The sequence below is a fragment of the Hoplias malabaricus genome, chromosome 3, assembly GCF_029633855.1.
Source record: "Hoplias malabaricus isolate fHopMal1 chromosome 3, fHopMal1.hap1, whole genome shotgun sequence".
Classification (NCBI taxonomy): Eukaryota; Metazoa; Chordata; class Actinopteri; order Characiformes; family Erythrinidae; genus Hoplias; species Hoplias malabaricus.
The window spans coordinates 28,663,148-28,677,206 of record NC_089802.1 but is presented as its reverse complement, the minus strand read 5'-3'; the positions used below and the strand labels follow the sequence as shown (position 1 = coordinate 28,677,206).

Genomic DNA, 14,059 nt, shown 5'->3' with positions numbered 1-14,059 from the left:
TTTTATTTATTGTCGTTAATAGATTCCTAATGTTTATGAAATGCAAAGTTCTGGAATAAAGTCTTGATTTTTGGCAATCATGGTTCAGGGATCTTGTAATCCTTCTGGTGGGATCCTTCTCGGACTCGCCCGAAGCAGCTCAGAACCACGTCTGCCGCAGCGTTCACTGTGGAGCGGACCTCGTCCTCCGTTTTTCCTTGCTTTGGATTAACCTCCACAAGGTCGACAGCAGACAGCAGGCCTGAATGTGAGAGAAAGAGTGTGAGGTCAGTGCCTGATACTGCGCACCAGAAGACTCTAAAAGTCCTATTTGGCCAGAAGTCCTTTTGCATGGGGAGGTGGGTTAATTAGTTTGACCATCATCCAGCGTAAAACCCATGTGTCTCATTTGCGTGCTGCTGGCCGGGTCTGCTGTGACGACCCCTTGTGGAAGGAGCCAGTATTGAAACAACGTTTCCCATGTGTTGAAGGAGATGTCTATTTTTGACTCATCTTTATTTTATGAAACAGCTGTTATACTGACACTAAGTGGCCTGAAAGTATCAGTGATGTACTAAATTTACTTTTAACTTGGCTGTTCCCATGTGGGTGCGGCACGGTGGTGCAGCAGGTAGGTGTCGCAGTCACAGCTCCAGGGACCTGGAGGTTGTGGGTCAAAGACCTGCTCCAGGTGACTGTCTGTGAGGAGTGTGGTGTGTTCTCCCAGTGTCTGCGTGGGTTTCCTCCGGGTGACTGTCTGTGAGGAGTGTGGTGTGTTCTCCCAGTGTCTGCGTGGGTTTCCTCCGGGTGGCTGTCTGTGAGGAGTGTGGTGTGTTCTCCCAGTGTCTGCATGGGTTTCCTCCGGGTGGCTGTCTGTGAGGAGTGTGGTGTGTTCTCCCTGTGTCCTCCCACAGTCCAAAAAGAAAACACACGTTGGTAGGTGAATTGGCAACTCTAAAGTGTCCGTAGGTGTGTGTGTCATAAGTGTGTGTGTCGCCCTGTGAAGGACTGGCGCCCCCTCCAGGGTGTGTTCCTGCCTTGTGCCCAATGATTCTGGGTGGGCTCTGGACTCACCACAGCCCTGAACTGGATAAGTGCTTACAGACAATGAATGAATGAATGTTCCCATGTTGGGGGCCCGCTCTGGTTCATTCAGGGACTACAAAACAATTATTTCTTTATGTGAGTTTCACTTTATTAAGAAATATAAAAAATATTGATCTGCAGTTATTGCTTATTTAAATTAATTGAGAATAAATTAATTTAAAATAATTGAGAAGGCGCATAAACATTTTAGCTGCTTCCTTATTGAGGAATTCAACAAAATATGACCAGGAGTTTCCAGACATTTGCACACAACTGGAGAGACACGGAAACCAATTGGGAGGTTAGAGTATCACTGGTTTACTCACCAGTTTGACAGATGTGCTCAGTGATGTAGATCCCCTCTCTGTACGTCAGACCCCCAGTCACTGGGGTCCCAGTAGCGGGAGCCACTGAGGGGTCCAGGGCATCAATGTCATAACTGAGGTGGATGGGCTTCTTCACCCTGTTTGATCATATGGTGTTTTATGACGTGGGAGGCAGGTAATTGTGCGTAAAATACACAAACCCAAGAGTGTGAATGTATTTACAGGAACATTTTTAGGTTTTAAAATTCGGACCTAGTACAGATCGAATTACGTGTTAAATGTAAATGGTGTACTGTTACTGAACCCTCAGCACTTGCTTTGAAAAGATGTGATCACACGTCTGTTCCATAACTTTGCCGATTCCAAGACGATCCACCTCCGTCATGGAGAAGACCTTGATACCGAGGTATTTCAAAATGTAACTGGAACAAATGATATTAATATTATTACCAGTATTACACTATTACAAACAGATGAATAATATAAAGGGTCTAGAAACAACCCTGACATTTATCGTTGACGTTTGCGTACGTGGTAGATGCTAAATTTTTTATAAACACTGCACGTTTTTTGTTTTTGCTCACAACATACTGTTCCTCTGGGTCTACATCCCTGAGGCCAATGTAGACGATGTCTCTCGCTGCTATACAAGGCTTCACCCATGAAAAGTTTGGCATTACAGGAACCTGAAAAAGGAAAAGAGGCAAAATGCCAAGAGTAAACAAACTTAATTTACAGAATTACAGATGAAACCGACTCTGCTCCCAGCTGTGAATGACCTTAGAGTGCAGTTCGTGGATGAGGTAGGACATGGGTTGTCCATGGATGTTTCCGGTCGGACTGGTCAGTGGTGTGTTGATGTCAGCGTGAGCGTCCACCCACACCACGCTCAGCTCTCTCTCACAGGCAGTGTGACCGTGGATCGAACCGATTGCTAAACTGCACCAAAAAAGAAAAGAGAAAGCTCATCAGGTCTGTGACACAATATATGTTCCATGTTATAATTCAATACAAGCCTTTCATTTGACCTTCATCAGTTTTAAACCATGCACCTGTACACTGGAGCAAATATTAATATTAAAAAATGCATTCATTAAAATAATAAGATGCTGCAGGCAATTTCATCTAGGTGCCTGTTTGGGTTGTTGTAGTTCATCTACCTAACCACCAGAGGTCATGCGTCCTGAATACCGACCAGGTCAATGCAGAGCTTTTACCTGTGATCCCCTCCAAGCATCACGCAGGTGTGTCCATCTCTCTTAATCCTCTGCACAGCCTCCGAGAGCTGCTGATTGGCGCAACCCACCGCCCGTGGCCTCTTAGTCCTCCCAAAGGGTTCATCACTGGACACATCTTCAAACTTTAGATTCCCATAATCCTTTACTTCACAGCCTGCAGGGGACAAGCCTGAGTCTTTACAAGGGACATGGGCAGCAGTTGGCGACAGGAAAATCTCCTAACCTCCCTGACAGGCTGTGTGATCCTCAAATACCACTTTCCTATAAAAATATCTCATTACAACCTGCCAGAAAAAGGCTGAATATTTAAATTCAACTTCACATACCCAAATGAGTAAATCCAGGAAAGGTGCTCTTCTATATTAAATATCAATAGAGCATTAGCATTTCTGAAAGCACTGTTGGTTAATAACAAGCACTTGAGTTTAATATTTTAACTAGGACACAAAGTGTAATTGATAAAAAGCACAACAGCACCACTTAAAATTATGGAGTAGTTTCTAAATTTGAGCAAGTGAATGAGTTACTTAAGTTACAAGCTATCCAAGGCTAGCTGGTGTATTAGCCTGTAAGCGATAGCTTGTATGTAGCATGTATCCAGCAAAATTAGCCTCTTTTTACCTGCTAGCAAGAGTCTTTTTCAAATTACTCTGTAACATTCAGGAGGAAAAGGGAAGTATAAAAAATCAGATTTGGAACTCCACAGACTGTGATAAAGATGGTTAAGATAAAATAGAGCGTTTTATGTAGATACTCGTTGTGAAGAAGTGTCCTCAGAGATCCGTGTAGTGGAGCAGTACATAGGCAGAGAGGGAAGGGCTTCTGATTCAGTTTCAGTGGTGGGTAAATACAGATTTAAAGTAAGCAAAGAAGAAGTTTCTAGAACAGAGGTGATGGTGGCATTAGAGGGAACAGTTTAGAGGCTAACGAGTGACAGAAAAGCCAGTACAAACAGACCACAGGCCACTGCATCACTGAGGAGTCGTTTTTGTGTGTGTGTGTGTGTTATTGATTGAACTTTTGCTGCTGGTTTATTGTGTACACAGCTAGGAGAGCGATGCACTAATGTCACCTCCATGACACGGTGGAGGGAGGTGTGTTTGTGGTTTCATCATCTCCCTTTCTCAGAACTACCATTACATATGGTTGTATACACACACACACAAGGTTAATAATCCCTGTCCTGTCAAGTCATGGCCCTCAAGGTCTATGAATTAAACATTACTCTCTCTCTCTCGTTAAAAACATGTAAGTTAACACATCCGGTTATGGGTGCACCATGTAGTTCTACAATTCCAGTGTAGCCCTCTATCTGTTGCTCTGCATAGTTTTTCAGCCCCGTCACCTTGTCTTTCAGTGCTCAGGACCCTTGTAATCTCGGTGATGGACCACCCTCAGCACTGCAATGACACTGATGTGGTGGTGATGTGTTAGTGTGTGTGGTGCTAGTGGATCAGACTTTTCAAATCCCTCACTGTCACTGCTGGATTTAGAATAGCCCACCAGCCAAAAACATCCAGCCATCAGTGTCCTTGCGGGTCTCGTCCTGTAACCACTGATGAAGGACTAGAGGATGACCAACACCAACTGTGTAGCAGCAGATGAGCTACTGTCTCTGACTTTACATCTACAAGGTGTACCAATGAGGGAGGGGTGTCTCAGAGAGTGTACACAGGGCTTAAAAAACTGATCTATTCGGACCAGCGCAACACGGCAGCGCTGAGAATGATCCACTATTCAGCAATTTAGATTTGACAATGCTTTTCCAAGCTCTGGGAAATGATACAGATGAGGCATGTTCCTTGAACAAAGTTATAAAACCGATTTAGTGCCCATTAAGGTGTCGTCAAGGGTTTGGCTGTGCAGCTGCTTTATGATGGGATGGCAACAACATCATCGTGAGCATGCTGACCAACAGGCTTGATGATGACCAAAGCATCTGGATTCAACTAAAAATACACAAACAACAGCTGGCTAACAGAACACAGTGGGCAATATGTTCTAGTGGATTTCTCTTTGGAATAACACTGAATGCCATCTTTGAAGTGGGTGCACTCTGCAACATCAGACGTAGCGATGGACTCTGACGCTCCTAGTCTTTTTCTCTACTCTGGGAATATGAGAAGCAACTGCCAACGATCATCATTTACATTGTGTTTCTGAACAGTCTGTAAACAAGGAAAACTGTCACTGTCACACCTTTAAAAGCACATGCTCAGTGGCAGTTTTCCTTGTTTACACACTGTTCAGAAACACAATGTAAATGATGATCGTTGGCAGTTGCTTCTCATATTCCCAGAGTAAAGTCTAGGAAAATGAAAATGAATGACTGCTGGCTGATGAAAGGGAAGCCAGCGTGAACTGGTCAATCTGTGCCAATGTTCTGTGCTGGGAAACAGGTTGTATATGTGACTTATTCTCAGTTGGCTCCTGACATCTCTGTGAATAACTGATCTTAACCAAACATCTGAGGAGTAAAAATGTAACTGCACTAAACATAAATAATTAAATAAAGTTAGGAATCATAAATGAACCCATATATATATATATATATTAATTGAAAACCATTTAAAATGTATTACTTTCATACACCCAATATCATCCCTCTATATATATATATATACAAACAGTTCTACAGGAAGAGTCACAAGTCGCACACCCTTTTATGTCAGAATCAAAAGGGAAAATGACATACATGAATAGCCCAGCTAGTAACGGGTGAGAGGCCTATCTTTTAGGCTGGTTGTCATATCTGGTCAATTTTTCCAATGCGAAGGTGGTCATGCAACATATCAGAGAAGACCAGACTTGTCTAGCTGCGACTGCTGCGATCAGATTTGCAATATCTTTTGTGCTTCAAAAGTTATCAACACAGAAATTCCAAAACATTTGTTGTTCATTTCAGGCTTGTTACAGACTCAACCAGATGCTAAATGCTCAGTGCTACACATTCAATCTCCCTGTGTTCCCATCCGTTCTCCCCATGTCGGCGTTGGTTTCCTCCGGGTGACTGTCTGTGAGGAGTGTGGTGTGTTCTCCCTGTGTCTGCGTGGGTTTCCTCCGGGTGCTTCGGTTTCCTCCTTAGGTCAAAAAACACGTTTTGTAAGTGGATTGGCGACTCAAAAGTGTCCGTAGGTGTGAGTGTGTGAGTGAATGTATGAGTGTGTGTCACCCTGTGAAGGACTGGCGCCCCCTCCAGGGTGTGTTCCCACCTTGCACCCAGTGATTCCGTGTAGGCTCCAGACCCACCGCCGCCCTAAACTGGATATGTGTACATAAGTTACAGACAATGAATGAATTAATGAATGTTACAGTTACAACCCTAACTTTAGTTTGATTTTTTGTTTGTTTTGAGAGTGTAGTTATATTTTTACTTCTCAAATGTTTGGTTTGGTTAAGATCAGTTATTCACAGAGATGTCAGGAGCCAACTGAAAATAAGTCACTTATACAACGTGTTTCCCAACACAGAACATCACCAAAAGTTGACCAGTCCATGCTGGCTTCACTTCCATCATCCAGCAGTCATTTTCAGTGCTGCTCTCAGGTCAGTAAGAATCATCCACCATGTCTGCTGTGCATTACTAGTGAATTTGTTCCCTCTTCACTGCAGTAACAACCTCTACTTATCGGGGAAGGCTTTACACATCAGGTCAGAACACTGCTGTGAGGATTGGATGGCATGCATCAACAAGAGAATTGGTCAGGTTAGATACTGATACTAGAAGATTAGTTCTGGTGCCCAAATACACCCCAAAGGTACTGGATGGAGTGCAATCACTCCAAAGAACGCAACAGTCCACCACACAATGCTGAGGAGCTTTATACCTCTTTGGTGTGTGGTGAATGCTGTCCTGTTTTGCAACACTTGTGTGTGTATTTACCTTGCGTTCTGAGTCTGTCCACTAGTCCGGTGCTCCTGATCAGGTCTGGCCCCAGCTGCACACCATCTCGAGGCTGGAGTAGAAAACAGAGTTTAATTAGATGTGTCCATATATCCCCCATGATCCTGGTGGTCTCACAATTTGATCCAGAGGTCCTACTGTGCATGCATATATACACAGTAACAGTTTTTAGAGGCGACTCACTCACTCACGGCGACATCGAACATCAAAGACATTTTGTCTTAGTTCTAATTTTATTTTTATATTTTATTGTGTATTTAATGGTAATTATACCTTGCTCATGATTTATATACGAAAGTATAAGTTGTACAGGAGATATTCACAATAATTCACAATTTACAATAAAAGAAATCAATAATCAAATTGACCAATCTCTCTGTCTCTCTCATATATATATAAATATATAAGAATTTAATTTAAAGCTAAATTAAAGAGAGATGTGTACTGTAATCGATGGTCTAGTTAAAGGTGGAATTCAGAACTCATTATAGAGACCTGCTGGTAAAAACCCTACTGAATAAAAGAAGTATATGAATAAGTTGATATTCCCATATAAGTTGTGGTTCCCAAGCTATTTCAGTCATTCCTACCACTTATAATTTTATGGGATTTCACCAGCAGGGCTCTAGCTGTGTAAGAACGGGATGTAGGTTTTGTACAGTATTAATTGTGAAGATTATAGTAGTAATTGCTTGTGTATAGTATTAATGTGGTGTATTTAAAGTTATAATGTCCCTCACCTGTCCTCTGCTGAAAGGAGCGCCCACGAGCCCCACTGACCGCAGCGCGCGCCGCATCGCAGACAGAGGCAAACCGTGGAGTAACAGCGCGAGACTCTCACTCCCCTCTTTCCTTCCCAATCCGCCTCACACTCCCGTTTCTGTAACACCTCCTCTCTGTCGTCTCTATCCCTCCCCTCTACCTCTCTCCATCACCGTTTCTTTCTACCTCTTCCTCCCTCCCTCTCAGGCTGAAAATAGTGGTGGAGAGTCGGTTTCGAAAGAACCGATTGTTCGACTCCGAGTTGCCCGAGAGTCAGGGCGAGTCTTGGCCACAGACTCCGAAGGTGGAAGCGCCGGATTTATGAACATTGTAAAATAGGACTCGAATTAAAGCACAGTGTTATATCTATCACCCAGTGCTGTACTGACTAAAATTGATGTATGTTACGGATACCAGCAGCACTCGGAGTCGACTCCAGATGCTTCTCTAGGTGAAATGAAGTTTGACTGACTCACAAAACAAGAGTTAGAGTGGAATGTGTGCTTAAAGTAGTAGCGTAAATGTGAAGAGGGCTGTTACTGGAATTTTAATATGAAATTGTCGAGAAATATTCAGACAATTTTTTTACAACTTTAGTAAAACAGACTAAACTAGGGAACAGTCTACACCTCCCCGGATGTACTGACAAATTCCAAGTTAATATATAAAAAACAGCAACACTGCTGTGTCTGATCTACTCAATGTAACCCATGTATGTCACTCCATGTCACTTATTATTCTACCGAAGAATGCTGTGAGACACAGAGACCCTTAGGAAAAACACATTTTCACATTCATACTTACTCACTCATATTTAGGAACTGCTCCACAAAACAGTGCTATTCAGTGCTTTGCATCAAAAACAATGTGCCTTTTTCCCCTTCCAGATTTCCCACCATTCTCCATCACCCTTGTTTCGTAAAAAAAACCCTTCAGAATGGTCACTGGTTCTTGTGGAGAGGAAATGACAGAATACATTTGTGTTGTACACACACTATTGAATTTCTTAAACCTACATTAAAATACATCTCTCTCTCACACACACACACACTTTACAAACCAATGCAGATCTCTCTATATATTTTTTTAATAATGAGGTACATTCATACCTCCACAGACAAACGCAAAGCACATCATCATAAACACGGACTGATGCACAAAGAAATCAATATTTCTAAAATCAGTAATATATTTAACAGTGACCGTATCAGACATGTCAAAGTTCAAGGCTATGTCTGTGTTCCTGAACATCTGAGATGTGTCAGCATGGCCGAGGTGGACTCTGAGCCATAGGTCACTGCGTCTGGGTCAGTGAGGGTGTAAACACAAAAAAGCCCAAAATACAGTTATGTGTAAACATTGGTGGAGTGAACGCATCGTGTTCTGGAGCACTCATCCAGGAGAGACGGTGGCTGTCTGAGTGAGGGCTCTGAGGAGAACCAGCTTCAGTAAAGCCCTCCTACAGCACAGAGAACAAAGTGGGAGAGGCACATAAGCAGAAGGGCGGAGAAGCGCAGCTGAACGTCCTGACGGCACTCTGCTGGACGCGGGTGTTAAAAGTAGCTCTGAAGAGGCTCTCCCAGGATCGTCTCCATTTCCTGAATCACCTTCTGGACCTGATGCTCCACCTCCTCACACTCATCTGCAAGAAGACAGTCAAAACAATCATACACAGGCTGAGAATGAAAGACTGAGTCTCACACTGAGACTCAAGCCATGCAAATACTTGGAAAGAGAGGGATAACAGTGTGTGTTTGTATTGGTGGTGTTATCCAATCTGCTGTCATATATTTTGATGAAGATGCTTAACATTTCTACATGACAGAAATTATGAAATGACATGAAGTGAGAGCCCCCACTCTTCAGGTGAACACTGCTTACCTTCCATGAGCTCAGCCAGGAAGGGGATGGTCTCTGGCAGCAGCACCATGTAGTTCTCCCTCAGTTTTCCAGCCAGCTCCAGCAACATCAGTAGAGCTGAGAAACGGACCTGCACCAGACACACAGCAATTCAGCCCAGTGAACTCAACAACTGTATTTAGTACCCAATGCCTCCTACTGGGACTGGGGAAAAGATTAACCGTGCCATTATTAATTATTATTATTATTATTATAAGCCTATATCATCAACAATTTTGTCTTAAAATGTTAACACTGTTTTAAGGCACAAGGATTTGGGGACAATTTCTGAACAAATATTGCAACTGGGATTTAAACTGCAATTATTAAACATCTATAAATGAGGTTCAGGCCTCTTTCTCTAACAAAAAAGGCCAAGAAAACTGGCATTAATTCTGAGCTCTGAATATCATGTGCCAGACAGACACATTCAGTTATGTTTGTCATGTACAACAGTGTCTTGCTCCCTCTGAGTGGTCTTAATCCCTATTAAGACAATGCTCTGGATAACGTAGGCTAGATCTAATACTGTGGCTTTTAAAATGTGAAAACGGCACTCTTTTAAACTGTGATTTTAATATAAAAATGATCTGTCTGCCCGACCCAGTAGATGAGTAGTACCCATCAAAATTTATAAACACCCATGTGTTGTTAGAAGGCAAAATAAACCCATGATTTTACAATTTAAAAATCGCAGTTGAAACCTTGATATTTCCCCCAAATCACTCTGTCCTAATGAACAGTGACTGCGAGCAGCTCTGCCTTGTGTGACGTGAGTAACGCAGGGTGAAGAGTGTGGGTCAGTGAGGTCAAAGTGTGCCGTCTCTCACCTTTGGAGAGCTGTGGCGAGTCTTCAGCAGGATCTGGTAGTTGAGAACTTTCCACTGCGAGTCGTCTCCCATTGCGACGGAGAACTGAGCCACACACGGCACCAGGTGCTGAGTGACTCGAGTCTGATAGACCTGCTCTCCTCCCAGAGTGTTCTCCAGCTGTGAACCAACCGCATGAGAAAGGGCTTTAGTCACAGGTCAGATTTGGTGAAGTGAGTTTAACAGCAGCTAAGGCAGAACAGGACACAGACGAGGTTTATTTTTGACTATAAAAGAATGAAAATACATAATAGCAATTACAGAATTAAAACGAAATGTAACATAAGGTAGTGGGTTCCAATCCGGCACCGAATGACTGTCTGTGAGGAGTGTGGTGTGTTCTCCGCGTGTCTGTGTGGGTTTCCTCCAGGTGACTGTCTGTGAGGAGTGTGGTGTGTTCTCCGCGTGTCTGTGTGGGTTTCCTCCGGGTGACTGTCTGTGAGGAGTGTGGTGTGTTCCCCCTGTGTCCGTGTGGGTTTCCTCCAGGTGCTCAGGTTTCTACCACGGTTCAAAAACACACATTGGTAGGTGGATTGGCAGCTCTAAAGTGTTCCAAGGTGTGAGTGAATATGTGAGTGTGTGTGTGTGTGTGTGTGTGTGTGCGCGTGACCCTGTGAAGAACTGGAGCCCCCAAAACTATTTAGAAAATAAATCTATAAGAAAAAAACCTTACTGTTCAGGGATATTAAATGCAGTGCTATTTAAAAGAGAAAGCACTTTACGAGATGAGAATCGCATAATTTGGGGCAAATCTGATGTCTTCCGGGAGGTGTTCCAAGCGTGGGCAGCATCTACAGTAGCTGAAAGCTGCCGAGTGGTTCTGACTGTGGACCCTACTAAACCTTCCAATCACAAAACAGATTTTTCTGATGTCGAAAATGGCTTTTAAAGTATTCTAACTAGCTTGGGACTCACTCCACCCAGTCCCTGTCATCTGCAGCCCTGGCTTTTTGATGATGATACGGAGGATCTGTGTCCCAGCAACTAGAAGGGTGTGTGGGTCTTAGTCAACTTAATGACCTCACAGGACTACAAATGAGACCAGCTGCTGATACCTACCTGATCCACCAGGGGTCCGAGGAGGGCGTCGGCTCTCTCTTTGCTGAGGAAGCGCTGTGTGTCGTACAGGAAGATTTTATTCAGGCAGTCTAGTGTGTACTGCAGCAGAAGACAGCTCTTCTGCACATTGGCTTCATCAGAGTGAAAGAAGGCCTCGTCTGTGAAGGAGGGCACAGAAATAGATGGAAAGATACTATTAGCTAGTCAAACTAAGAGAAGTGTGTTTACAATGCCACACTGCTGGCGTTTAAGGTTAACATCATCCACTAATAAACCACTTACACTCATATAAAAATACTTAAAGTAGCACTTGGTAAGATCTGGTATTTTTTATCCTGGGCTCCTCCTGAAGATAATGTGTAATTCACTTTTACAGCACTGTCCTGAAATCAAATATGTAGGGGGTCTGTGGTTTCCTTTCCTCCTCCAAAAGTTACATAGTGCAGTTTCTGCAGTGCTGAGCCCAGAGTAGTAACAAAAGAGGCTCTATTTCCCCTACTACAGCTCAAGGTTAAAATACTACCTAGTGTTGCTTTAAAAGGAAGTACATCCCCCCAAATAATGCAAAACAAGTTAGCATACATCATAATTTTTGTTTTACTTCAGTAGCTTTAGTTAGTTAGTTAGTTTTAGTGTCTCCCAGTGGAAAAACAATAAGGAAATGTACCTGTCTGGGCAGAGTTGAGTTGACGCAGCAGGTCAGAGAAGGGTTTGACCAACTGACCAGCAAACAGCACAAATAGACCCTTCAGCCGATCAGCGATGCTCTCCGACAGCCTGCAGAAAGTCAGCATGCGGTCCTTAAAGTTTTCTCCTGTCTTACTCCAGTCAAAGAGCTGTGAACGAAAATCAGAGTGTAGTCATTTAACCTAGAGATCCTACTAATTTGTCATGTCTCCACAGGGCTGGACAATAATTCAATATCAATAATTATTGCAATATAAAATGTTTCAGTAGCAATGATATGATTTTTAAACACATTTTCAATATACAATAGGTTTATGTTTGATGGTGATGTCATGTTACTTGTCTGAAGATTTTCTGTGGATTTACTCTTCGAATCGATATCAGAAATATATATCATATCGACAAAAATTAAGAAATATATCGTGATATATATTTTGCCCGTATCATCAAACCCTATGTCTCCATATTAATAAATGATGGCTTATGAATAAAAAAGCCACACTTAAGAGTCCCAGATGGATCCATGTTCATCAGACATGAGAGGTTTGCGATTACCTTGAAGAACAGTGGTCTGAAGGTGACCTCCGAGAGCTTCATAACCATCGCCAGAAGGCAGTCTATGACATAACCCTCGATCTCTGCCGCCTTCTCCAGATCTCCCTGTTCAAATCCATCAGATAATACTTTGTAAGGGATTTCTTTTTTAATAAAATGAAAATGGTCATTTTTATTACTACACAACTGTTCTGATAGGTGACAAATTAACCTACAATTATAGAGTACACGAACACTATCTGGACACTTAACAGTTTTCAAAACCATGCAGATTTTATGGAATGAGTTATTTTAATAAGCACTTATAGCATAACAGTGCCTCTGGCTCTTTACCTGGCTGTATTTGCTGCGGAAGTCGAGAGCTGAGAGGAAGAAAGAGATGAGCTCAGACTGGTGTGAGCCGAGTAGGTCCTTCTCCATGTGAGCAATGTGCTCCTTCAGTATATTCATCAGAGGACCAAGACGACTCTGAAAGAGCGAAGAGGTCACTGAAGTACATCTCGGATTAAAGAACATCACAACACCCCATTATCTTTCAAAGCAAATCTTCCTAATGATGATAAAGTGATACACACCTGCATAGAGTCCACCATGCTGCTGTAGCACTTGGCAAGGGTGGGCAACAGGACCCTTGGGGGCACTTTAGTTGCGAGGGTTGAGCGGAGTGACGAGAGCCTGACGGCCAGCTGAGGGCAGGTGGAGAGACGCTCGGCGACACAAGTCAGACGTGTCACCTGATCCAAAACAGAGTGTCAGGAGAGCAGTTACAACATTAATGCAGACGATCACAAACAGGAAACTACGGAAATATTAACATTCTGATGATAGAAAAGAAAACTAAACCATGTTCGTATTCATTTGTTCAGAAGAGAGATAATGAGATTATTCCAATACATGGAAACACAGGAATTCAGTTCAGGTTCATTCCCCTCTATTTTCAATCCTCATTGCTCACTAGCAGCTCAATATAAAAGGTCTCAACATTCAACATAACAGTAGTGCACTAACTAAACTGCGAAGGAAAATAACACATGCAGTCCTCCCAAACAGGGTTCCCACAGTTAGAACTTGATGATCGAGTCCATAATTGAGATGGAGGCAGAAACTGTGAGGATATTTCAGAGAGATAATGATAGACGCTTTACTCAATTTAGATTTTCTGAAAACTTAAAAGAGATTGGAAAGTAAGAACTGTGTGTGTGAGAGACTGCAAGACTCACCTGTGATAAAATGGCCTCGAGGTAAGGGCTGATGAAGTGAGGCAGCGTCTCCGTGGTCCTCTGCAGGGCTGTGACTGCACTCAGCAGGTAAATCTCATTAGACAACAGATCCTTACGCTCCTGGAGGGTCTGCAGGACCGCCGGCATTAACCTGACATTAACACATTCACACAAACTCAGAGATCAAACACAGGCCCTGAACATAGATACACACTGAAATGAGGCAGTAGTCAATAATCGTGTTGTCACAGAGACTATTCTTTACAAGTGTGTATTTTTTAACCCTCCTCTCATGTTCTTGCTCATTTTTTTTGTTTCAATTGCATTTTCCATTCTTTGCCTGACAGAAAATCTACATTGGGTCGTTCCATGTGGCATTAAAATATGTTTGTGGTTAATTAAAGTGGGTACAATTCAATCTGAAATAAACATCTGTAAAACCCCTGCACTTAGTAATACCACAGTGCAGTCATTT

The 14,059-nt window shown here is 42.8% G+C and overlaps 2 protein-coding genes across 3 annotated transcripts in view; both read right to left on the bottom strand.

Moving 5' to 3' along the window:
- Positions 1-77: 77 nt before the first annotated feature.
- On the bottom strand, positions 78-7,418 carry arg1 (arginase 1). Its single transcript, XM_066663336.1, has 8 exons — positions 7,274-7,418; positions 6,513-6,585; positions 2,609-2,783; positions 2,171-2,330; positions 1,983-2,077; positions 1,709-1,813; positions 1,392-1,528; positions 78-241 (listed from the first exon to the last, which is right to left on the bottom strand). Exons 1-8 carry the CDS (start codon positions 7,328-7,330, stop codon positions 78-80), a joined length of 966 nt encoding a protein of 321 aa, XP_066519433.1. The 5' UTR covers positions 7,331-7,418.
- A 570-nt stretch (positions 7,419-7,988) lies between these two features.
- heatr1 (HEAT repeat containing 1) overlaps positions 7,989-14,059 on the bottom strand; it is a 28,992-nt gene continuing 22,921 nt past the window's right edge. For both annotated transcript variants that reach the window (XM_066665636.1, XM_066665634.1), the window contains exons 37-45: positions 13,585-13,735; positions 12,940-13,098; positions 12,698-12,832; positions 12,365-12,469; positions 11,790-11,958; positions 11,123-11,280; positions 10,025-10,183; positions 9,177-9,285; positions 7,989-8,937 (exon numbers count right to left, since the gene is read on the bottom strand). In XM_066665636.1, coding sequence (XP_066521733.1) covers positions 8,849-8,937; positions 9,177-9,285; positions 10,025-10,183; positions 11,123-11,280; positions 11,790-11,958; positions 12,365-12,469; positions 12,698-12,832; positions 12,940-13,098; positions 13,585-13,735 — 1,234 coding nt within the window. In that variant the 3' untranslated portion in view covers positions 7,989-8,848. The remainder of the gene's footprint in view (positions 8,938-9,176; positions 9,286-10,024; positions 10,184-11,122; positions 11,281-11,789; positions 11,959-12,364; positions 12,470-12,697; positions 12,833-12,939; positions 13,099-13,584; positions 13,736-14,059) is intronic.

Coding starts and splice junctions, on each gene's coding strand:
- arg1 (XM_066663336.1), bottom strand. CDS start 7,330: ATGCGGCGCGCGCTGCGGTCAGTGGGGCTCGTGGGCGCTCCTTTCAGC. Junction 2,078..2,170: donor TCCACGAACTGCACTCTAAG/GTCATTCACAGC, acceptor TTCCTTTTTCAG/GTTCCTGTAATGCCAAACTT. Junction 242..1,391: donor TGAGCACATCTGTCAAACTG/GTGAGTAAACCA, acceptor TCTCACATTCAG/GCCTGCTGTCTGCTGTCGAC.